The following is a 26,028-nucleotide window of genomic DNA, read 5'->3' as shown; positions in this document are numbered from 1 at the left end:
CCCCTTCTCACAACACAAAATGTATGGCACAGGCAGCAGTGCTTTAACGTGCTGTGCCCAAAATAGTGCAATTGAAAAATACAACTTGTCCTGCAAAAAGCTTTAAGGGTGTAAAACATATGCCTTATATCGGCTTGCTGTAGGTAGGCAAAAGCTCCCAATCTGCTTTTTTTCCCCTTGAAAGGATATAATGCACATCCGGCCTGAGTACATCAAAACTCACTGAAGACAGACAACCCAAACAAGCAGCATATTTATTTATTTGGTGTTTCCATAGATCATGTCCATCTTAAAAATATATATATTTGTTGGACATAATATTTTGCAGTAGGCATATTGTTATTCTCAAAGTTTATTTTCTAAACAGATTCTATATCAAGGTACAGACACCTGCATACATTGGGTACACTTAAAGACCAGCGTGTCCAGTTAGACTATAAAGGAGCCAAGAAAAACATCTCACTATTATTATTAGAGGAAAACACAATCAAAGATTCTTATGATCAGACTTTTTAAACCAACAGATTACATGTACTGTACACACAATAACCAGCTGATAGCCAAGTATTGAGATTAATATCTCTAATATTACACACATCATTGAGAAGGTCAAAACGCTGTACATTATAATTCATATGTTCACCCTAATAAAAACAAAAATCCATTAATTCTGTTGGGGGAGGGGTGAAGAGCTCTAAATCAAAGGTTTCTATGTTGAAAAATTAGTTTATCAAAACCCAGTTCCAATCACAGTTGTGACCATTTTTGTGGAGACACCGAAATTGCACTTGGACAATTCCTGTAGCAGTGCTTAGTCTACTGTAGTCATTCCAGTGATGGCCTGTGGTTCACAGTTTGTCGTCAGTCCCCTTTTTTGCGAGAGTGTTTATACTTATCCACATAAGCTTTTACAAGATTTGCCACTTTTGCTGAATTAACTTCTCCACTTTTACTGTGACAAACCTAGAAGAAGAAAAAATTCCAGTTTGTAATTGTAGACATGCATGTTCAGCTTCTTCAATAGCCTAACTTTACCTTTACTAAAGTGTGCTTGCATGACAACCCACTATTGGGATCTGATAAGAATCTGTCACAAGACGGTCATTTTTACGGTCGTGTGCATGGGGTCTCAGACTTGCAAGCTTAGTGCAGTCTGAATGGGTGCTGCAGCTCCCAATCAGAGAGATGTAAAACTTTACTACAGAGGATCTGTCATGGGAACACAAACTCATAATAAAGTTTACACAAGCTACCAGCAGTAATGTCTACTAACCTATAAAAATGTCACAGCAACTAGTTAACGTTGAATGAAAAATGATGGTCCATAAAAAAAATTTAAAACTCAACTCCATAATTGGTTATGGAATTGTAAACTTTCCCCGAGTAAGGCTCTGTTCACAAATGCATCATGGTTTCCATTCATAACTGCTCAAATCTGACGCAATTGCAGATGGAGGCTCGAATGGATCCCCGAACAGCAATATGAACCTAGCCTTAGTATCTAGCTCAGGAGTCAGCAACCGTCGGGCACTCCAACTGTTGTGAAACTATAACTCCCAGCATGCAATGCCAGTTAAAGGCTTTATTATTCCAGCCAAAGACCATCAGGGAATGCTGGGAATTGTAGTTTTACAACAGCTGGAATACCAAAGGTTGCTGACCCTTTGTCAATTTTAGAAGCCGTTAAAGTAAGAGCTAGCTAGACCAACTTTTCTACACATGGCAGCCCAAGAAGAAGAAAAATAAATAAATCTGCTTTTTAATATTTTTTTTTTCACCAGAAACATCTCTACTGTCAATGGAGCTGAACTGCAATACCAGAAACAGCCCGTGGACATGGCACTGTTTCTGGAAAGAAAGAAAACTTTTTTTTAATCCTCTTACAACCTCTTTAAATGTAGAATTGTGGCTTCTAATACAAATTCGATCCATTGATATGATCTGCAAGTCTTTTACACACACACACTTTTTTATATATTTTTTTGTTATACAATGCACACTCTTTTTGTACTATACACAAAATGTGTGTACATGGAGGAGGGTTGGTTGAGTTGTGGGTTGCAATATAATTCAACACGTAAAAGTTATATCAGATCAACACCACTGGCAGAAGCTACTGCACTTTTTCCATTTTACTGTAATGGGGACAGACTTCTGTGCCAGTGTGGTTGGTTAAAGAGGCTCTGTCACCAGATTTTGCAACCCCTATCTGCTATTGCAGCAGATAGGCGCTGCAATGTAGATTACAGTAACGTTTTTATTTTTAAAAAACGAGCATTTTTGGCCAAGTTATGACCATTTTTGTAGTTATGCAAATGAGGCTTGCAAAAGTCCAAGTGGGTGTGTTTAAAAGTAAAAGTCCAAGTGGGCGTGTATTATGTGCGTACATCGGGGCGTTTTTAATACTTTTACTAGCTGGGCGCTCTGAAGAGAAGTAACATCCTCTTCTCTTCAGAACGCCCAGCATCTGACAGTGCAGATCTGTGACGTCACTCACAGGTCCTGCATCGTGACGGCCACATCGGCACCAGAGGCTACAGTTGATTCTGCAGCAGCATCAGCGTTTGCAGGTAAGTCGATCTTACCTGCAAACGCTGATGCTGCTGCAGAATCAACTGTAGCCTCTGGTGCCGATGTGGCCGTCACGATGCAGGACCTGTGAGTGACGTCACAGATCTGCACTGTCAGATGCTGGGCGTTCTGAAGAGAAGAGGATGTTACTTCTCTTCAGAGCGCCCAGCTAGTAAAAGTATTAAAAACGCCCCGATGTACGCACCTAATACACGCCCACTTGGACTTTTACTTTTAAACACACCCACTTGGACTTTTGCAAGCCTCATTTGCATAACTACAAAAATGGTCATAACTTGGCCAAAAATGCTCGTTTTTTAAAAATAAAAACGTTACTGTAATCTACATTGCAGCGCCTATCTGCTGCAATAGCAGATAGGGGTTGCAAAATCTGGTGACAGAGCCTCTTTAAGCAAAATTAAACTTTGTATTACTCGGTCCTAAATTTATTTGCAGTAGACAACTGATGTTTATTCCCAAGCTCTAAAAACGGATTGTGGGAAGGATCTGTTCCCTTTATCACAAAGAATGGGTGAAGAGTAAGACTATATTTCATAATGACAAGCTGCTCACATACGAAAAATAAAGAAAGTAATTTATATACAGCAGGGGTGCACAACCTGCCGCCCATTAAGCCGTTCTTTGCGGCTCCCAACTATCAGGACACAGACATGCCTTGTCCGTGTACCGACCATTCTTTGCATGGGTGAAAGGATTCAGCAGTCTTTCTGAACCAAGTGTGGTCATTAGCCGGTAGTGCCATTCTCTCTTAGCTGTACAGATCAAAGATCAGTGTAGTTCTTGGAAGATACATGTGAGCGCTCTCTGGTGGCTGCTGATATGTATTTTCCATGTTGCAGAGATGAGTGGTGTGCCGCGTGAGAGCAGAAACTGATAAGAGCTAATGGTTCCCTGTGTGGCTGGCACAAACTGTGGAAATAGTGTGGCTGTGACTGGATAGGTGATAAACATCTGAACTCCGGAACCCTCACATGTTAGGAGAATGGGGGTCCCAGATTCCCAGTACAGCATTCCAGAGGGGGAGAATGAGGATAAAAGGTGGGCTGCACTTGCATTCTGTTCTCTCCATTGTTTAGCAGTTTGTGTTCTCCTGATAGGTGTGAGTTCCCAATACCAATACTGTTGATATGCCATAAAACGAATAACTCTTTAGGTTTTATTGAAGCTCCTTTGAGTGGTACAATCTATTAATGTGGCCCTACAATTTTTTTTTATAATGTATGCTTACAACCTAATGGTAATGTGTGCCTATAAATATAGTGTGTGTTACACAAACACATTCAAGCAGTTACTCGAAAGTAATCTTACCTTGTCCACAGCTTTCTTCACTATCTCTTTATATTCATCCTTTGTGATATCTTTATTTTGATAGTATTGTTTTATAGCCACTTTGACTTCATGTGCTGCCTTCTCCTGAATTTGAATTTTCTAGCAATAAAAAGAGAAGTCATTAAACACACATCTACTTGGCAAAGACATTCTATTCAATAGACATTTTTCACAGATGGTGTACGTTTTTTCTTTTTTAGCGGCTATAAATCAGCTTTTGATCATTTCCTTACTTCCAGCCCTGGGGCTCGGCGGCACGTATTGCGATGCACCGTTTTTTATGTGAGGGAGGACACCTGATTTCCACAAGAGCGCAGAAATGAGCATCGGTCACTTTCTCTTGTCGCTAGCAGCTGTCCGAACACATATGGGCTACTGCATGGCAAACAGCACAGCCATAAGGCTCCTTTAATGAATCAGATCAATGTGAAACTCTGGATTCTCAGAGGAAACTTCAGCGTTGTATTGGTAGGAATCTCTCAGGCTGTGCTACATGTTAAAAAGCTGGAAAGAGACTTTGTTCTTTACTCAGGCTTCTAAATTAGTTCATGCTTTCCATGTGACATTTGTGCAATTTATTTTCTCAATTGCCTCAACATACATAACCTGCTTAACCACACATCTAAATGTCAAAGATGAAAAGGAAGAGGTAAAAAAAATAAAAAAAAATTATAATTTTTTAAAAAACAAAACAAAAACAAAAACAAAACACTGAAGGCAATCTTTGATACAAAGTTTCAGACATCACACAGCTATGGTTACCTTTTCCTTTTTGGAGCTATCTGCACTGGCTTCCACTGTTACACTTTCCTTTCGAGTAGCAGATTTAACAGAAGTATGTGAATTTCTGCTGTGACCTGATGTTGCCACACTGCCAGAATTTGGTCCTAGGGCGACCCCAACTGTTCCTTGGACTGCTGCTGGAGCAGGCAAGAGTGGTGCATTTACATTATTACTTACATAAGTAGCACCAGGAATACCCTGTTTAAAAGTTAACACAGTGTCAATGTTTTAAAAAAAAAAAAAAAAAAAACCCTCAAATTATCATCAGCTATAAAAAGTATTAACGCAAAGTTGTATATTGGACACCCAATCTGACACTTTGCTGCGGCTGGAATTGAGGAAGGATGTAAGGGCAAGAAAGATGTGACTTCATTTGTCAAGCCTCAGCGGCGCTATCTTTCAGTTATACACAACCAAATTCTTTGTCAGCTCAGTAAAAAGAACAGAGCACAGTATAAGCCAAATCGAAAACTGCCACAATAATCGTTTGAATCAGACTGGAAAATATGCTTCATATACTGTCTTGTATATAAGCAATTCTTGCAATTACTATCATTAGACAATCACATGCAGCAAAAACATAAGAGTCTTATAAGCATCTCAAATGTAAATTGCAATAAATTACTGCGGAAGACTCTGTTCACATCAGCAATGCATCCCGTAACAGAGGAGTTCTAGTGTTCCGAATGGCAATAACAACCTAGTCCGCATCAGTATTATTGCCGTCAAAACCTCAAAAGTCAATGGGATCCATCAGGATTCGTTTGAAAACCGCTTCATTCTGAGCGGTGTGACCCAATTAAAAGGGGGTTGTCTGGGCAAAGGGTGGTTTTTCATACTGATGACCTATCCACAGGCTACTTCCGGGCACCAAATGTCCGTGCCGGACAGTATAGCGAAGTGAAGAAGAACAGAGTTGCAGTACTGAAGCACGGCCGCTATACAGTGTACAGAGCCATCTGCTTACGACACCGGCAGCCAGAACAGCTGATCATATACGGATTACCTGTGGATAGATCATCAGTATGAAAACCCCCTCGTACCCAGACAACCTCTTTAAGAACAGAAGCCAGCGTGAACAGCCTCCAGTGCACTTTTTTGTTTTGCCAAATTGTGAAATAATCTACGATTTGTTAATTTCGGAGCAAAATAGAACGGTTTTAAATCTTGACATGGGGCCAAACATAAATAAAAACACGCACACAAAAATAAGTCACATCAGTAACTGTACCAGTAATTCCTCTCACAATTCAATAGGTAGATTTAAAGTGCATCTAACCTAACTTTTTAGGTGACTTTTCAGAACAAGTGGTCATGTGTGTACAGGAAGCATAACACTATTTGACCAGTATATGATTTGTATTCGCGTTTTTTATTTATTTATTTTTTAAGCAGTTTTCCGCTCTTCAGGCTCTCTGAGTTGTCTCTGAGCTAGTGGATGGAGCCTAGCTGCAATCATGTCTCCCATACACAGCACACAGATAGGAGAGCAGGATCTTCACGATCGATCACATATATAGAAGCTGCAGCAGCATGGAGGAGATTATACAGCAGTAATGAGCAGTGTAGCTGAGAATCCAGGACTGGGATGAGATATTACCCTATCAGCTGCAGCACATCTGTGTGTCTAAATCACTTTGCTCCCCCTCCCTTCTCCATAGACTTCTATGGACAGCATCTGTCTATATCTCTCCTCCTGCTCCCCTCCCCATAGACTTCTTTAGGCAGCGTATGTCTCACTGGGCTCCCTCTCCATAGACTTCTATAGGCAGGCAGCAAAGAGACACTCCCTACTACCTGTAGTCAGTCTCCTCTGCTCCGTAACCAGACAGATTTAGCTTGACAACAGGGGGTAGACAGCAGATTACAGGATGGGAGACACTTAGGGGCAGTAACTTCACACAAAATGTAGTTGTTTTATCAATGCAAATTCTAACAGTAAGTAAACTACAAAGTTGATATATATCAGGTATACTATTAGATTAGAATAAGTTGTTAGAACACTGACTGCGATTTTATTTATATGGATACAAACTTTTCAGTCTACTAATAGGCTGCTTACATCTCATGCCTGCCTGCATCTGCTGATGAAGCAGTGTGGGGTTTCGGACCAAACCTGTAGTACAATCCAAATTAGTCAAAACTTTTCTACAGACTACAGGCAGAAAAATATAGGCGTTTGAAAAGATTTAAAAAATAAAAAAATACTTCCAACAATGTAAACGTTTTGATATATGGCTACAGAGCTTATTATGCAGCTTTTATTAATAAGGGTTGAAGGTCCATTTTCTTGTATGCAACTCTGATCTGTCTGTATTGCCAACTAGAAGAAATTGGCAGTTGAGCTTGCATGTTTATTGCCATAAGAGAAGTGACAGCCAGCTGCTAGATACTCATTTGCTGCACCATGGCAAATATTATTTTTCCCCCAACAGCAAATATTGGGAGACAGTGGGGGTCACGATCACACACATTTGATAGTTAGCAGATACTGTAGACCACAATGGGATCTTCTGACAATTATCTGTTTATGTACAGAGCAAGTTGGCCATCCATTATTGGAAACTGCCTCTGGGATGGAGGTCCCCACAAACCTGTTTTACCTCTGCATATAACATCCACATTCAATTCCCAAACTTATACTTTAAGAAATCCTTTCTTCCCTTTTAAGTAAAGCTTTACCTTTTATTACCACTAACACTTTATTCGACAAAAGTTTAATCTAGCATCTTTGGCGTAAAGTGTCACCATGATTTTTGCTGGTTTTCATTTCACTGTAATAATAAATCCATTTTTGCTACCTGAAAACAATGAACACTATGGGCCTAAAGTACCAAAGCAGTCAAATTAAAACAAGTAGTTCATTTCCTGTTTTTAATTAAGTTCACAAAATTAAAGCTGAACTTTTTATTTTTTATTTTCGCTCTCTATCTTCATGGGTGGTAGTTGGTGGAAGACAGGGTAAGGGGGACATTTTTATATTCTGTGGTACTTATGTATGTAGAAAATAATTTTTTAATATATATATATATATATATATATATATATATATATATATATATAAAAATCTGAAGTCAAATGAAAACGCTAGGAGTTTTTTTGGTCAGTTGTAAGGTCGTTATAGGGAACAATTCATCTTCATCAGGATTAGAGAACATAATTTAGTTGACTCAAGCCTTTAACGGATTAAAAAAAACAAAATACGCCTCTGTTAAGACACCATTAGTACTTTACACTTCTGTTCCTTAGCAGACAGACTGGTCGAGGTGTGCATGTAAGTGTACAGGCAAGCTTACGGTTACCAACACATTATTTCACCCCGTCTATGTTGAATAGTGAAATCTGCTGTGAAAATCAGATTTGAAAATCGGCAGCATGCTCGGATTGCAAACCCGCACAGAAAATTGCAGCATTTCCATCCAGTGTGCAGGGGGCCCAAGTCATCACCTCAATTGCCCTTACATCTGTAACAAAAAAACGCTTTTATAGCTTTGGCTTATCTTGACTATGTATCACTCCATGTACGAGGTCTTTGTGTAAGGGCCTGTTCACATCAGCGTTGTGTTCCGTTGGGGGAACCCCTCAACGGAAAGGCAAATGGAAACCACAGTTTCGTTTGCATCACCATTGAGGTCAATGGTGGCGGAAACTCTGCTAATGGTTTCCGTTTGTCACCGTTGTGAAAGGGTTCCTTTTTTTGACGGAATCAATAGCGCAGTCGACTGCATTCTTAGGCTGGGTTCACACGAGCACATTAACGTCCGCAATGGACGGACGTATTTCGGCCGGAAGTCCCGGACCGAACTCAGTGCAGGGAGCCGAGCTCCTAGCATCAGTTATGTACAATGCTAGGAGTCACTGCCTCTCCGTGGAACTTCTGTCCCGTACTGAAAACGGTTGTCCTGCAGAGAGGCAGGGACTCCTAGCATCGTACATAACTATGATGCTAGGAGCCCGGCTCCCTGCACGGAGTTCGGTCCGGGACTTCCGGCCGAAATACGTCCGTCCATTACGGACGTTAATGTGCTCGTGTGAACCCAGCCTTAGTCATAGCACCTGGTCAAAGAAACATACCATTTCAAGTGGATCAGCACCAGTGTGTAAAAAACAAGATTACATGTAAAAAGAGTTGGAGCAAGGTATATGTGAACATGCCACTATTGATCCCTTACTTCCCCGCCAACAGCTAGAATATGAGCTTAGTCAAAGTAATTTTATAAAATCGAAAATACATATTACAAGGATATTACAGCTGTAAAAACAATAGTACATTGAACAAGACACCTATAGCTGGATAAAGCTTAGTAATATAAATAAATATGTTTGTCAGCAAATGCCGCACCCAAAAACTGCATAATGTGAACAGGGAAAGGGCAGTTTGTTGTAGTGACCCCTATGGATCAGTTGGGGAAACTACTTTAAGGTTGAGTGCACATCCACATGAAAAAATATTTCAGTGATTGTCCCACTCCATGGTTGCATGATACGCATAGAAAAATAAATAAGTAATAATTTGCTGACAAAATAGTGGAATGTTCACATATACCCTCCCCTCCCCCCCACACCTTCTTGCTCCAACTATTTTTACACGTGATCTTGCTTTTTACACTGTGATTGGTGTGGATACACTTGAAATGGTATGTTCTTTGACCAGGTGCTATGACTAAGAACGCAGTTGGCACTTGAAACGCGTAAGCGTACTGGTCCTTTGTCTTTATGTGCTGGTGGATTTTTAATATTTATACAATAAAGTCCTGAGATTTCTTCATGAAGGGCTGAGGCATTCAGGCTGCCTGACTGAATTTGTGTGTCAGCCAAGCTCAGTACTGAGAACATGAACATCCCATAAGAGATTTGTGAATGAAAGCTACAGCACATTAAACAGAGCAGCTCATAACAGACAAAACACAAGGTACCTGCAGTGGTTTTCCATCCAGATGTGGAACAATGTAACTGATTTGCTGGGATGGAGGAGGCGGTGGTGGGGGTGGAGGTAATCCCTGAGGTACACTAGATGGTGCAGATACCTGAACTAGAGGTAGAGCTGGGTGGAGATGAATAGGAAGTTGTGGATGAAGATTATAAGGATTGTGTTGTATGTTCACCAAGGGAGGATGGACACCCACTGAATAGGGAAACATATTCATTGGTTGAGGAGGTGGAGCGATTGGTTGCTGCACAACATTCATTTGGGTCTGCACCATATTTACAGGGACTGGAGTACTTTCATTTTGTGGACCTGCTTGATCTTTCGTCGCTTGATCTGTTTTAAAAGAGAACATGAATTAAACTACAAACAGGGTATTTCTATACAAGTATAAAGGTCAGTTAGCTCAGGCAGTTGAGTCGGACATGTTTCTGAAATACTGCAACTCTACTGATGCACGGTGACCACTGTTTTCCATGAAAACTACCATAATATTTATCATGGATCTGCAAGTCGTTTTTTTTTCTATAATACCTATTTGGAAAATGTCCTAAAGCTGTATTGAGATAGCTTTAGGATATATGTTAACATGGTCAGCATTTGCACTAGGAAAATCTGCCCTAGATTGTGAAGATAATCCGTGTCAAACTAAAAGATTTCTGCTGTGGATTGTCACGCAGATCCACATGTGGATTACCTCTACTGAAGCCAATCTGTGGCTTTTCAGTGCCAAAGCTGTATCAATAATGAACATGCCTCAAATTTTAAAATATGCGGTATGGGGATTATTCTGTGCAGAATTTTTTTCAGAACATGTGAATGGGAAATACCCCTTCACATGCACGGCCAGCAGAATGCTTGTGGATTCTGTCAGGATTTAGGTGCGAAATCTGCACTTAAATCCTGGGAGAATCCACGATGTGAACATGGCACAATAGGGCATATATGTTGTTAGACTAGACTAATTTCATACCAGATGCAACACTACTCAGTCTATTCAAAACATTCTTAAAACAGACAGACTTTACTAGTAGTGTGAACATTTATTATACTCCGATTCAATGTAATATAAGATTAGGTTAATATAAATCCATTTCCTCACCTAAAAGAAAACCTAGTTGCCAGATATTTCTGGTCCACACAATGTAGCTGGTTATCCCCAAGTAAAAGAGGATCTCTCACCAGATTTTACAATACAAACTGCATGCACTATTAAACAGATCTCTTAGACTGGATGAGACTGAGAAAGGCTTCTACAGCCATTCTGGCATGAAATTTTAAGTCTTCCTGTCTGAGGTATATGTATGACGTTACCTAAATTTTTTCCCACAGAGCGGACAATCTCCTAGAAGTTTTCTTCCGCCCCTGCTAAAATCTCACACACTCTCAGTATAAGCATCATTTTTGAAGGTTCTGCAGTGAGAGAGAGTCTTCCAGCAGCAGTTTGTGTAGAATTATAGTTTCTAACTATCTGCTGCTTTCTTTTACTGCAGAGCCAGGGATTCTTCTGTTTGTACTGAGTATGTGCGAGATTTCAGCATCGTGAGGGAGGGATTGAGATTACATCACGCATACACCTGGTCTCATGAATACACTTAGTCTCATAAAATGCTCATTTTAATATCAGGCATGATAACACAGCCATTTACACATTTTCACCAGCTTCATCAGGTCTAAAATCTATTTCATAATGTATGCAGTTTTGTGAAATCTTGTGACCGATCCTCTTTAAGCAGATTTTAAAACAAATACATTTTGTTATGCAACAAACCTTGATCCTGAGATTCTTCTGGTTTAGGCCATACTCCTGCTTGGGATCCTGGGGGGTTTCTTCCCCTTTTTGAGTAGTAATTTTGCACATCAGCAGGAAGTGTTTTTCTAACAGCCCAACTTGATGCAGAAGACCACCCAGATCGATCAGCAGGTGGCTCATACGAATCCTCATATTTAGGTTTATTATTTTTATTTTCTGGGAACCTTGAAAACTCTTGCCCTAAAGTATTAGAATTTCCTGAGTAGGGCGGTCTATTCCAATTATTCTCATTTTGGTCTTCATAATTAAATCCACCTCTAAAACCTCCTCGTCCACCACGACTTCTAGGTGAGTTCCAGTCCATGTTTACATTTCTGTTCCATGAATCCCCTGACCCATACTGGTCATCCTCCCAATGGGAACCTCTTCCTCTATTTCCCCCTCTGCCTCTTTCCCCCCGGCCTCGACCCTCCCCCCTCCCCCAGAAATCACCTCTTCCTCTAGCTCTGTCTCCTCTTCCTCTGGTATCTCCCCATCCCCTGTCACCCCTCCCTCCTCCCCTCATCCAGGTATCCCCTCTTCCTCTGCCATCTCCAGATTTCATCTTTTCCACCACCCAATCAGGGTAATCATTTTTATTGTCAGGAAATGCCTCAGCTGAATCCCTTGCATCATATTTTTCATTTCTGAAATTTTCATTTTTGTCATGTTCATTTCTTCTAGATTTTTCACTTCCCCGAGGACTTTTCCAATTTTCATTTGAACGTCTCTCTTTCCACGGTGGGGAAGTACAATCTTTTTCATTTCTATCAACTGTTACACTTCTATTTCTATTTCTGGTACGTGATCCAGACCTTGACCGTGATTTGCTTTTAGATTTAGAATGTCTACTTTTAGATCTCGAATGTCTACTCCTAGATCTCGAATGCCTTCTGTGGTGTCTATCTCTGCTCCTCCCTTTCCATTGTCCACCATGACTGCGCTCTCCGTCTTTGTCTCTACTGCGCGATCTAGATTTAGGTTTAAGAGGAGAGTCTTTAACTTTAGATGGTGAACGGGATCTTTCTCTATCTTTAACTTCCATTTTGCTAGGTGACCAGGTTGTTGATGGGGAATGGAATCTAGATTTTCTCGTTCGGGATTCTTTTTTGTTTGTATCACCAGGAGGTAATGACTGTTTCGGAGGAGACAGAGGTACCTTGTTTGAAAATAAAGTATCAGATTCAGTTTTGGTAGGTTCAGTAATTTCCACCGATTTCTCAACTTCTGAATCATTATGATCACTACACACTGAATCACATTCCATTGCAATTGGTTCAATATTATCTTCACAGAAATCCTTCTGGGGTTCACTTTTTAAATCATTTTTTTCATCAGTATCTTGTATTTTACCATCCTTTGAAATAGGACTGTTTGTTTCTTCACTGCATAGTCTATAGTCTTTAATATCTCCAGTATCGGTTGAGTTTTTTGCCAAAGACTGTTCAGAAAGCTCTACTATATTAACAGAACAGTCAGCATTGTGCTGATCGTCTGACTCAGAAGTTATACATGTTTTAGCACCTTGCTCTTCAATGCAGTTTTCCTGCAAGTCGCTTTCTACTTTTGCTTGCTCATTGTGCACGGTTTTTAAAGAGTCATCAGGCCCAAGTTCTTGCAGATTTTGGATACTTTGTTCTTTCAACGCACCAGGGGATTGTGGGATATAGTCCAAATCATTCTGTTTTACCAACTCAAGAGGAACTGTAGAATCTGTGAGCTTGCTCGACTCCATGTTTTCAAAATGGCTTTCATTTGACTGTAGATTTACTTGGCTGGTGTGCAAATGGATCTCTGCATTAACGTCAATCTCTTTCAATGATGGCGAGTCCTGCAAGTGATTCTTAGGAGATTTAATTTCTGTGCAAGATGAAGACGAAGATGCAGATTCCTCGTCATTGAACTGCGCTACTTTAGGTGACAAAGGTGGTAAGTCTATATGATCAGATATTATGTGCTTTGATGACCCTGGAGAAGAGGAAGAACTTTCTCCATCTGAAACTTTCAGATTCTCAGAGTCACAAGTAGGTTTTCCTTCAATATTCAGCTGATTTTCAGCTGAATCCATACCACTTGGATTATTCACAGATGTTGGCAAATCTGCATGAGTGTCCTCCACATCAGTCTGACCGTTTTTAAAGACTAATGAAGGAGATGCGTGTTCTATGTCAAATGGATCCTTACTATGCAAATCAGGACTACCTGATATTTCCTTGTTGACAGACAGCACAGTGTGTGCAGGTGAGGAATCTAGCAAATGTTTCTCCTCAGAATGGTCAAGTGGTGAGGACATATCTGCCTGGTGGTATTCTTTTTCAGTACTACTTTTTGGAGAGTGATTTATTTTATACAGTTCTGATTCTGACAAGTCATCTTCTGACATTTTACATTTCTTCTCTTGTTCACTTTCCGAATCTTCTTTATCATCTTTAGAATCCTCTTGAGAATGTGTTGCTGACCGAAGTCTTTTTCTAGCTTGAGATCCCTTTTTTGGAGCTCGTTTTCGTTGTTTTGAAGGTTGCTTACCATGGTGCTCAGATGCGGAATTGTTTGTAGTAGTATTACAACCAGGCGTGTCATGATCAGAGCTACTGGATTTTGGTGAGCTCTGGAGATTGCTCGCATCAGATTTGCTATTTCGTGTGGATCTCCGTCTAGTGCTGGACTGAACTGATTTTTTTCTTGTTCCTCTGTTGGTTGATGTGCCAGATGCAGCTTGCTTTTTTTCAGTGCCTTCTTGTGCACCAGTGTGAGCACACATTCTGTTTGAATCTATTCTCAGATAAAAACGAAATAGTCAAAAGGATGTTAAAAAATTGAATTAAAAAATTACATCATACACTTTCTTTGCTTTTCAAATAGTCACATAAGCACAATTACATAAGTAAAAGAAGAATTCATAATTTGGCTTCTCTGTTAATGAACCATCTGAATCTGTTCTCTTCCAGTGTGTTGTTGAGACTGTAGGATGCAGACACGACCTGTCTCTTGGACAATCTTTTCAGACACTAAACTAAATAGTCCAGTGTGTGGGAAAGGTATGGCCTGCCTGGGTGGAGCCAATACTGTTCCTACCTGGTGTCAGCCTACTAGTGGTAAAGGCCTATTTCCATGGTGCTGTCCCTCCCCCCAATGACATGAACAAGAGACCTTTAATAGTATATAAAAATGTAATTTGTTCACAAAAGCTGAATTCTGAACAATAAAAGTGTTTGTTTCACCTTGCCATTTGGTGGAGCTAAAGGCTGCCACTTTCACCTCCACCATCTTGAAAGAAGCTTATGTTAATTTCATAAGAAAAAAATATACATTAAAAAAACCGACCTACGCAATTTTGAGTTTATTTTCCTATAGGTGCCGTGAATTTTTTGTTGCCATTCAGACCAAGTATATATATATATATATACACATTTGTATTTTGGCACAGTACCATGTGATCATTCAGCATCTGAAACGAGAAGAAGCGCTTCTCCACTCTCCAAACATTGCTACAAATCTCAGTTATGGTGCATTCATTTCCGGTCTGGGCTGACTGGGAGTTCACTAGAGATAATGATGGAAGGTCACATCAGCAGAGCCTGTCCAGTGTTAAAAGGGGAATTCCCAGAACCTACATCTATCGCCTATTCACAGGATGAGTCTAATCGCTGGGGTCCCTACCATTCTACAGAACGGGGGTCCCGAGCCCTCTATTCCTCCTCACTGCACCCTCCACAGTGAGAAGAAGCTTGAATAAAGCGACAGACCAAATTGCGCTCTGCTACTTTATTCAATATCTATGGGACTAACAGAAACAGCTAAGCGCTGTATCCTGCTTTCTCAATCAGTCCCAAAGACATTAAATGAAGCGGCACCATACAGGTTCATGCACTGCTCCAAAGTTCTCACTGGGGTCTGCACGAGGAATATGAGGAGGAACAGGGATCTGGTTCCCTGGGTGCGGACCCAAGCTATCAGACACTTATCAGCTATCCTGTGGATAGGCGATAACAATTCTGGGAATACACTTTAACTCCTTGCCTACATGAGATGTAACTGTACATCACAACCAGAAAGGGGGAAAATTGATGGATTCACTGAATGTGCCAGCTCCAAAAATCAGCAGGTTTCGGCTGTACGTTACAACAGAAACCTTACTGCAATCCTGGCCATTTAACCACTTGGATGCTGCGGTCAATAACGACCATGGCATCGAAGCCGTTTGAAAACGACGGTGGTGCCTCTGTCGTGTACCCCAAGAGTGGGGTACTAATGGAATTACTTAATTTTGTAGTATTGGGTCTTGGAATGAGAGAACAAAACAAAAGTTTTTCTTGTTAATAGTGGTACATCAAAAGATTTTTTTTTAATAAAATTGGTTGTCGCGGTAAACGTATTGACTCGTAGAATAAAAGTAAATATGCTTTTGTCGCACGCTAAAAGCGTAAAAACTAAAGGCAAAAAAGATTTCAGCTTTTTACCAACCCATAAATATTTGAACGGAATATTTTTTTTGTACATAAAAAAATATATTTTATTTTTTTTTTTTAAAAGTCCCCCTAAGTGACTTGAACCAGCGATCGGCACTATACATTGTAGTATATTGTGTTACTGACTGGCACCTATTTAGCCCCGAGGCAGGGCTTAATAGGAGTACAAAGTTAGCAGACCTGGGGGCCATTAGGTCTCCAGACTGCCATACCAAACATCATTACCCAGTGATCGAGTGGCGGGGGCGGCAATGGGCTGACAGAAGGGGGTTGCCTCCCTTTTTCTAACGCTTCAGATGCTGCGGTCGCTATTGACCGTGGCATCTAGAGAGTTAAACTAGCAGGACCACCATCGAGCGAAATTCCGCTTGACAGTGAAATGTAACATACAGCCGACACCCGCATTGTATGAAGCAGACTCAGCCCATGAGCCTGCTCCATGCGCCCCCTTTCCGGCTAGGACGTAAGCATACGTCGCAAAGGGTTAAGAACAGTGGGGATGGGTTCTCGCTTACAATTACAAATTTCACTTCACAAGTGTATGCTATGACAGGTTTTGTGATAAAGTAAAACGTTTTCCGATATATATATCTATATATAGTTACCTTTGCTAGTAAAAGAAATATGGCGTAATGGTAAGATATATTCATCCAAAAATGATGGTGAATGGATAAGTATTTCAGCAGGTACAGTAGAATTGCTAGAAGACAACGAGTTACAAATGTTAAAACCAGTTTAAGTAAGGAAAGTGTCAATCTGCTTACACCAATTTAAATGTGATTGACAATACCAAAAACATGTCATTCTATACTGTAAACACCATGGGCACATGTCCACCGTGAAAACAAATGAGTAGCTGCGACAAAACAATTAAATGTGAATTAATGCCTGTTGCAGGAGCAGTTTAGCCATGTGTTTTTTTATTTAAGTTTTTCCACTGGAATTAAGGCCCTATTCACACGACAGGGATTTTCAGCCGCAGTAGGAACAAGAGACTCCAAAATGGGGCTATTCACACAGATTACTTTTTGACGGCTGGGTAAACTGTCAAAAAAATGGAACATGCCCTATTTTGGGCCGTTCTTCCATCCCCCAAAGAAGTCTATGGGGCCGAGTAAAACACGGCTGTCACTTGGATGTGATCTGAGTGACGGCCATGCTTTCTGCCGCTCGTTCGCGCTCTTCTCCTCCTCACAGTGCGAAGTGCATGTGAGGAAAAGGAGAAGATTTTTTTTGCTCCCTACAGGAGCGGAAACCCTAATCCCCAGCCACAGATTTGCCGAAGCTGCGGCCACGAATTCCGCTCCAGGGGAATTCCCTGACGTCACTGTCCATATATGGACAGTGAAGTCAGGGACTACTCCTGGAGAGGTCCCCTAATCCTGAAGCGGACTCCCCGGCCGTTTATTCCGCACCAGGCGAAGTCAGTCTTCACTGTCCATATATGGACAGTGACGTCTGGGACATTCACTGGAATCCCCGGCCACAGCGGCAGACGCTGTGGCCAGTGCTTCCGCTCCCGGAGAAGTTCCTGACTTCACTGTCCATATATGGACAGTGACTTCTCCTGGAGCAGTCCCCTACAGTTTCGCTATCTACAGGAAGGGGGAGCCATCTACAGGGGTGTGCAATCTACGAGGGCGGGCATCTACAGGGGGGCTATGTACAAGGGGGCTGTGTGGTACCTACAGGGGGCAGTGTGTGGCAGTAGCTACAGGGGGGCTGTGGCAGTATCTACAGAGGGAAGCAGGTGGCAAAAAAAATTGACAAATGAAATTGATCCGTTTTTAAAACGGACAGGGGGGAAGCAAAACTGATGAAAATCGGCCAATAAAACCGTAAACACTGCCCGGAACGGAACAGATGCAAAACTGACCAAACCGCCATTTTTATCGGCTGACACTCGGACTCGGTGGTGTGAATGGAGCCTTAAAGAGGCTCTGTCACCAGATTTTGCAACCCCTATCTGCTATTGCAGCAGATAGGCGCTGCAATGTAGATTACAGTAACGTTTTTATTTTTAAAAAACGAGCATTTTTGGTCAAGTTATGACCATTTTTGTAGTTATGCAAATGAGGCTTGCAAAAGTCCAAGTGGGTGTGTTTAAAAGTAAAAGTCCAAGTGGGCGTGTATTATGTGCGTACATCGGGGCGTTTTTAATACTTTTACTAGCTGGGCGCTCTGAAGAGAAGTATCATCCACTTCTCTTCAGAACGCCCAGCTTCTGGCAGATCACGCTGTGTCGTCACTCACAGGTCCTGCATCGTGTCAGACGAGCGAGGACACCGGCACCAGAGGCTACAGATGATTCTGCAGCAGCATCAGCGTTTGCAGGTAAGTAGCTACATCGACTTACCTGCAAACGCCGATGCTGCTGCAGAATCAACTGAAGCCTCTGGTGCCGGTGTCCTCGCTCGTCTGACACGATGCAGGACCTGTGAGTGACGACACAGCGTGATCTCTCGAGAACACGGCTGTGTCTGCACTGCCAGAAGCTGGGCGTTCTGAAGAGAAGTGGATGATACTTCTCTTCAGAGCCCCCAGCTAGTAAAAGTATTAAAAACGCCCCGATGTACGCACATAATACACGCCCACTTGGACTTTTACTTTTAAACACACCCACTTCGACTTTTGCAAGCCTCATTTGCATAACTACAAAAATGGTCATAACTTGGCCAAAAATGCTCGTTTTTTTAAAATAAAAACGTTACTGTAATCTACATTGCAGCGCCTATCTGCTGCAATAGCAGATAGGGGTTGCAAAATCTGGTGACAGAGCCTCTTTAAGCAAATGTCTCTGCATACAAATATTGTGCGTGTTGAATCACAAGCCATGTGTAGCAACAACAATGGAAATTACAAGAGAGCAAGATTATGTAAAGGCAATGTTAGTTTTTGAGTTACACGCATGCCTCCGCTTATGTTGCTAAGCAACAGCCCAAACATCTTACAGCGAACAGGGACACATTATAATTCAGTAGCGAATCAATGGAACCCCTAAAACAAAGTTACAATTTTTTTTACAGTTGAATACAGTTTTCAGTGTATAGAAAGTATATACCATGCACATCTGTTGTGCCAAACAATTCCAAAAGATCTTACCATTGAACTCCTTCAGCACCAAATGGGATCCTCAAGTGCTTCAGGGCTTCCCTCTTATGCCGTATCAAACATACTTCACTTTCCTCTTGTTCTAGTCTAAAATATATTTAAAAACAAATACTCATCAGTAATTCAGAAATATTAAAATGAAAAAACACCATAAAAGGCATTTTATCCCTCACTATGTCATTGGAATTTTATACACTTTAAAGAGAAGAGAAATGTCAGATGTTGTTATCGGTGTGGCTCCCGTTGCCGAGACCCCCACTGATTTAAGAACTTAGGGACTGCGGCACTTAGCTCTCCCAGTAAAGCTATCAAAAGAACATTGTCTGTTTTCTAAATGGGAGCCGAAATGGCATGGCGCAAAGCAGAGCGCCAGTTTTTGGTTTTGTTCTAGTGACTCGTGGACGTTTCACTTCCCAGACCCCAACTTATGTCAGAAATAGTAAAGTAAATCGGTGACTATTTTGCACAAACAGACAGGTTTATACACATTACATATTTATTAAACTACCGAATGCCAAACTACACGCAAAAGCAATTTGACTCATTCATAGATCTAACGGTCATGGCTAGTTATATTGCAGAGATTCCATTCCAAGATCACAACTTTTTGTTTGGTACCATACATATTTAAGAGAAGAGAGAGCTAGATCACAAGTTTACCCCACCCTCCCCTTAGGCCATGTTCACACGGCAGAGTCTGTAACGGCTGAAATTGCGGGGCTGTTTTCAGGAGAAAACAGCCCCGTCATTTCAGCCGTAATGGCATGTGCAGGCGCTTGAACGCCGCATCCCTTACGGACGTAAGTGGAGCTGGTTTTCCATGGAGTCCATGGAAAACGGCTCCATTTACGTCTGAAGTAGTAACATGGCACTTCTTTGGCGTGGGCGTCTATCTTTTGACAGCGACGCATAAATAGAGGCCTCGTGTGAACAGACAAACGTCAGCCCATTGCTTTCAATGGGCAGATGTTTGCCAACGCTATCGAGGCGCATTTTCGGACGTGAATCGAGGCGTAAACCGCCCGAATTACGTCCGTAAATAAGCCGTGTGAACATACCCTTACTCATAACCTAAAAACGAATGTTGGAAATAAACATCTAACAAAACCAACACTGCATATTTTAGATGATTTGGTTCTGTATGATCCAAGAATTGTCATTATCAAAGAAAGGGAGAGGGCAATAGTCGTCAGCATGTGTTTTTGATTAGCGACAAGCGTTTAGGGTAAGTGGAGAGCGAAGCCACCTTCTCCAAATTTTAGCTGGTTTCTTTAGGCAGTGTTTACAAGCATAAATAGCAGTTTTGTATGACAGGGATATATTGACAGCTACTTTCCAGTCATGTAGAGTAGGTATACATTCAGCCATCCAGAATTTGGCAACACATCTTCTGGCAATAAGCAGATACTAGCAGAAAGGTTGTTTTAGAAGTCGAAGGGTCTAGTTAAAGGAGGCAGATTTCAGGGTCTTCCGTAACTGGCAGTCACATCTATTCAAGGGAGAGGTTAATTATTTGGAACCAATAGCCCCTAATTTCCTGGCAATCCCAGATAAAATGGAAACATTTTCCCGGGGCCTCATAACATATATGACAAAGGTCTGGGGTATGTGGCTGAAAATATGTCCGAAACCAACCTAGGTGTCTTCAGAGTCAAGGTCTACGGTTCCTCAGTTCTGACCCCAACATCAGCTTCCCATTTAAGCTTGGTATCGGTGCGGGGGAGGTCGAACGCGTTTGTTAAAACGTTTTCTACAAAAGAACAAGTGGAGACCCGTTGGTGGGGGTTTAAGTACACGTCTGGGGGTAATCAGAGGGAGAAGGCATGGAATTCCTAAATTGGATCCAAAGAGCAGGTCTGATCTGTAGGAAATGTTCAGGTGTCTCCAGAGATGTTCCATCTGTCTCAAGTTTAGGCTTTGGCTGGGCCACACAAGAACATTCAGACTTGTCCTGTTGGAAGGTGAATCTTTGCCCCAGTCTGAGGTTCTGCAGGTCTCATCAAGAATATCCATACTTTGTATCATCAAACCAAACAATCTTGTTTCCCATGTCCTGGAGAGTCCTTTAAGTGCTTTTTGTTACACTCCAAGCGCGCAGTCATGTTCTGTGACTGTGTACTTACCTGACAGAGGTTGGTCAAATGCGTAATTTCTTCACCTAAATACAAGAAAATTTGACATCCTCCTAAACTTTGGACTTCTGTGAGCAGTGCCAATTCCCATTTTCTCTCTTCTACACAGATAATTTCTTCAGATAACCCCTCCCATATGAGATCCTGGGCAGGGGAAGCCTGGCTGCAGCTCCATCCCCTTTCTCTTAGAAGATGGCAGCCATCCATGGGAGTTGTGCCCATCAGCAGCACAACACAGATACGCGAGTGTATATATTCACTCATAACCCTGATTTCGCCTTCTAACTAACAGTTAGCCTATGAAGCGTTTCTTTGTTAAATATTGAGCTGAAGAGTGGCCTCCATCTGGTAGTCTACCATAAAGGCCTGATTGGTGGAGTGCTGCTGAGAGCTGTCCTTCTGCAAGGTTCTCCCCATCACCACAGTAGAACTCTACAGTCCTGTCAGAATAGTCATGTCATCTCCCTCACCAAGGCCCTTCTCCCCTGAATACTCAGTTTGGCCAGGCAGACTGCTCTAGGAAGAGTCACTGGTTCTGAACATATTCCATTGAAGAATGATGGACACGATAGACCTTCAAGGCTACAGTAATTTTGTTGTACCTTTAGTTTTTTTATATCTACAGACAATTACTTTGACTTCATGGCTTTGCCAACTGTGGGACCTTATATACACAAATATGTGCTTTTCTAAAACATGTCCAATCAATTGAATGTACCACAGGTAGACTCCAATCAAGTTGACAAGTCATCTCAAGGATGCTCAATGGAAACCGTGCACCTGAGCTCAACTTTGTGCGCCATAGCAAAGTCTAAATACTGAATATGTAATACTGCAGTTTTTGATTAATAATAAATTTGCACACATTTGTACAAACCAGGTCTGGTCATAATAGGAGAGTGTGTGTAGATTGACAAGAAGAAAAAGGGAAATCAATCTTAGATAAAGGCTGCAACGTAACAAAATATGGAAAAAGTGAATACTTTCTGAATGCACTAGATTTTAAGAAAGGCATCCAGAGCACTTCGAGAACCTTTCACCTGCCGATACATGTGCACCATGTAATAGGCAGGGCTGCACCAAACCTGTCTCACTTTACATTTTTTTTTCCTATCCTCCTCTGTTTAGATATTGGTGCCGTTATATTTGGCCCCCGATATTTAAATAACCTCCTGAACTGTCAATGGGGCATGTAGCTTATCGCTGTGACGCTGTCCAATCAGCTACAGTGTCACAGCAAGAGCTGGAGATGTGTGCGTGCGAACGCAACTCTGCCACCGCCACGGAACGGAAGAGGAAAAGAATATGAATTCTTCTTCTGTGTCGGCGTATCGTCGGCAGCGGAGCCGTGCGGGCGCGCTCCCTCACGCATCGGCTCTAGGCAGAGGACAACGACAAGACTGATCTCTCGCGAGCGATCAGTCTTGTCTGCCGAGAGCAGAGTGAGAGCACGAGCACAGATCAGACACCGCTGCTACTGTGTGCGTGTGCTCTCCTCTCACCAACTCTTGCTGTGACACGGTCCGTAGATGACTGGACAGCGTCACAGCGATAGTAACACACCCCCTTGCCAATTGCACACTCCATTGGCAGTTCAAGGGGTTATTTAAATATTGGACGCTAAATAGAACGGCACCGATATCTAAAAAAAAATCCTATCCACCGTTATTTAAAGTGCCTTAGGATTTGTGCAGCCCTGCCTATTACATGGTGCACTCAGCTGCACACGTACGGGCAGGTAAGAGTGTCATTTATAAAGAGAACCTATCAAACTATTGATATGTCAGAGACCAATCTAAAGCTTGGATCGGTGGGGTCCAGGGTGCAGAAACCCCCACTGTTGCTGAAATGAAGGTGCAAAAGCACTCAGCTTAGCGCTTTGCTCCTTCGGGTGTGATCGGCGCTTCCTGTCAGGCTGAAGTCGGCTCACATGGAACATCTATGTAAGCCATCTTCAGCTGGACAGGAACCGCCGATCACAGCTGAAGGTGCAGGGTGCTCAACTGAGAGCTTCTGCGCCTTTGTTTCAGCGACGGTAGGGGATCTCAGCACCGGACCCCCACCGATCCAAACTATTCATAGGTCTCTATGACAGATCAAGTCTGATGAAAGTGTAGTTATTCTTTAAAATCTTTCCATGAATTGACCATCACACCTTCCTTTGGCAGAGTGTTCCATAGTTTCACAAAAAAAAAAAGTTGATATGCTGCATGTCAACCACTTCAAAGAGTCCTTGGCCAAACCTGCAAATTGCGTTTCACATGCACTTTATGTCCTCTTTCGGGGATCTCTTTATTTTTATTTATATACACACAATTAAAATAGATTTCCCAGTTTGGGGGAGGGGTGTGGCACATCCTGCTCGGTGTGTGCTCTACTGGTCTCTCTGCCCATGTGCAAGAAATAGAAGTTTTGCTACCTGCAAATAGGAAGAGGGGCATGATGATGGGAAAACCGACTGACAGAATCATGAAAGAGGAGGCGAAAGCTCAGAGAACATGCCGTTGTAATTACGTAAGCCAAGGGCATCAAGGATGTAGAGTCATGATTACCATCATGTTTGATAAACACGTTCTGATTTTATATGAAAATAAAGGCCCTGTTCACACAGTGTTTACTTGAACGAGGAAATGTCCCAAAGAACAGGGGGAAACGCCTCCCATTGACTTCAATGGGAGGCGGAGTCATCTTTTTCCCAGCGACATGCCCTATCTTCGGGCGTTTACACCGCTGACCTCCCATTGAACTCAATGGGAGGTAGAGACAGCGTTTTTCGCTGCGGCTTGGACCACGGGTGAAAAACGCGTCAAACGTCATGCAGGCAGATGGAATTTTGAGGCAGAATTTTCTGCCTGCAAAAAACTGTGTGAACATTGCCTTAAAGGTTTGAAGGAAAAACAGCTAAACTTCGGAGAAGGGGATCACACGCTAAGAAAAGTGGATTGTGGAACAATGACAATTATACATTTTTGTCATGAAGCATGCTTTAAAGTAAAAATTTGAAAAAAAACGAAAACATAGGGGAACAGGGTCCCTTGTCTAGACCCTGCAGAAAACTTCTATATGTTGTCACTGTATGAAGATGGAAGAAGAAAAAAAAAAGGCACAAGTGTAAGGTGATGTCATTTTGGACATGTATAGTGCAGTATTTGACAATTTCCACATGCCCTAGTAAAGTCAGTCTTTTTGCATACTGGGTTCACAAACGCAAAAAGTTTACATTTATTATCTCCATACAGCACCAGGAGCAAGAGCCCTAATATCTGAGAAGATACTTCGTAGTATAGTAAAGACATGAAACAAAAACTTTATTATTATTTCAAAAAGCCGACCATCCCAGTTTCAAAAATAAGCAGTCATGGCAATAAACTGATCGGCGCTGGTGCGGCTTCTCTCTCCCCTGGCTAATTGCCAGCCACACATTTCCACTGCAGGGGAACTATAGTATTACATGCTGGCCATTCAAATAAATTTCCGCCGGAGTGGGGGACCCTCTCTGATGTCTATATGCCCTTATAGGGCATATAGACAGGGGTTGTCTTAGTGTTATAACCCCTTTAAAGTCTTGTAATTCAGTAACCCTTTGCACTCTTCATATAAAAGTAAAACCATTTGAATACAAGACATCAGTGTTAGGCCGGATTTACACGAGCGTGTGCGTTTTGCACGCGCAAAAGTTACTTAACAGCTCCGTGTGTCAGCCCCGTATGATGCGTGATTTTCGTGCAGCTGCCATCATTATGACACTGTGTGTATGCTTGTAAACAGAAAAGCACGTGGTGCTTCTGTTTTCATTCATAGTTTTACTGCTGTTGCGCGAATCACGCGCGTCACACGGAAGTGCTTCCGTGTGCCGCGCGTGATTTTCACGCACCCATTGACTTCAATGGGTGCGTGATGCGCGAACAACGCACAAATATAGGACAACTCACAAACAGTCTGCACGGCCCCATAGACTAACATAGGTCCGTGCGTGGCACGTGAAAATCACGCGCGTTGCACGGATTTATTATTCGTTCATCTAAATAAGCCCAAAGTCTGTTGAAGCACTGGTGCAGGGCAGAGATTTAATGCAATAGGAATCAAGCACTTTCTATTATACCACTGGAAAATAAACGTGTAGATGAACTTGCATTTTTATTACATGCATTTGTTAATATCTTGGCATTGCATAAGGTTTTGATTCAAGGCTTCTGGCAAGGTATCCAGGGATAACCACAGACACTTTTCAAAAAGTTGATTCTTACTTCTGCTATTAGAGAAGAAAAAAAAATAAATGCTACAATGAGCTGCTTGTAAATTAAAGTATGTAATCTCTTCCACACTCTTGAGGATCTGCTCACAACCGAAAAGAGCGTTAAGGGCGAGGAAGTCTTCAATAATCATCAACAAGCTCATGTGTTGGCGTGGTTAATGCCTGCAAAACAGATTTAAAACCCGCTGTAGTAATACAGACTTAAAATCTGAATTTCTTCGTAACATAATAAAAGCAAACGATATTATGGTAAATCCTGCTTTAAAAGCACACTTAAAATAGGTGTGCCCAAAATGCAGACTGGTCAATATTAACTTATCCAATAGTCCTGCAGGTCCAACTGAATCCCATTAAAGCAACTTAATCCATGCAGCTATGCAAAGGTATGCTTTTTTTCTTCTCTACAGCTTCCCTTATATATAAAACTTATCATACACCAAAATATGTATTAAACAGCAAAAATTGACCAGTACTTAATATTACCAGTAATATCTCAAATCAACACAACTGGGAAACAAATCCTCCATTGTTACATATAGTTAACAATGAAGTTTCACCAGACTGTTCATAAACATAACAACTTTTGCTGTTCAGACTGGTACCCCGTATTATGAGGATTTGTAGTAAATTATAGCCAG

At 41.7% G+C, this 26,028-nt stretch overlaps 1 protein-coding gene across 5 annotated transcripts in view; it reads right to left on the bottom strand.

The window, feature by feature from the left end:
- Positions 1–237: 237 nt before the first annotated feature.
- SCAF11 (SR-related CTD associated factor 11) overlaps positions 238–26,028 on the bottom strand; it is a 69,203-nt gene continuing 43,412 nt past the window's right edge. For 3 of the 5 annotated variants that reach the window (XM_075857028.1, XM_075857027.1, XM_075857026.1), the window contains exons 9-15: positions 18,995–19,090; positions 16,498–16,592; positions 11,403–14,195; positions 9,621–9,967; positions 4,684–4,902; positions 3,901–4,020; positions 238–963 (exon numbers count right to left, since the gene is read on the bottom strand). In XM_075857028.1, the coding sequence (XP_075713143.1) occupies positions 862–963; positions 3,901–4,020; positions 4,684–4,902; positions 9,621–9,967; positions 11,403–14,195; positions 16,498–16,592; positions 18,995–19,090 (3,772 nt within the window). In that variant the 3' untranslated portion in view covers positions 238–861. The other 2 variants (XM_075857029.1, XM_075857030.1) reach the window with 2 other exon arrangements.

Source organism: Rhinoderma darwinii, chromosome 3 (assembly GCF_050947455.1).
Source record: "Rhinoderma darwinii isolate aRhiDar2 chromosome 3, aRhiDar2.hap1, whole genome shotgun sequence".
NCBI classification, from domain to species: domain Eukaryota; kingdom Metazoa; phylum Chordata; class Amphibia; order Anura; family Rhinodermatidae; genus Rhinoderma; species Rhinoderma darwinii.
This window is presented reverse-complemented; position numbering and strand designations above follow the sequence as displayed.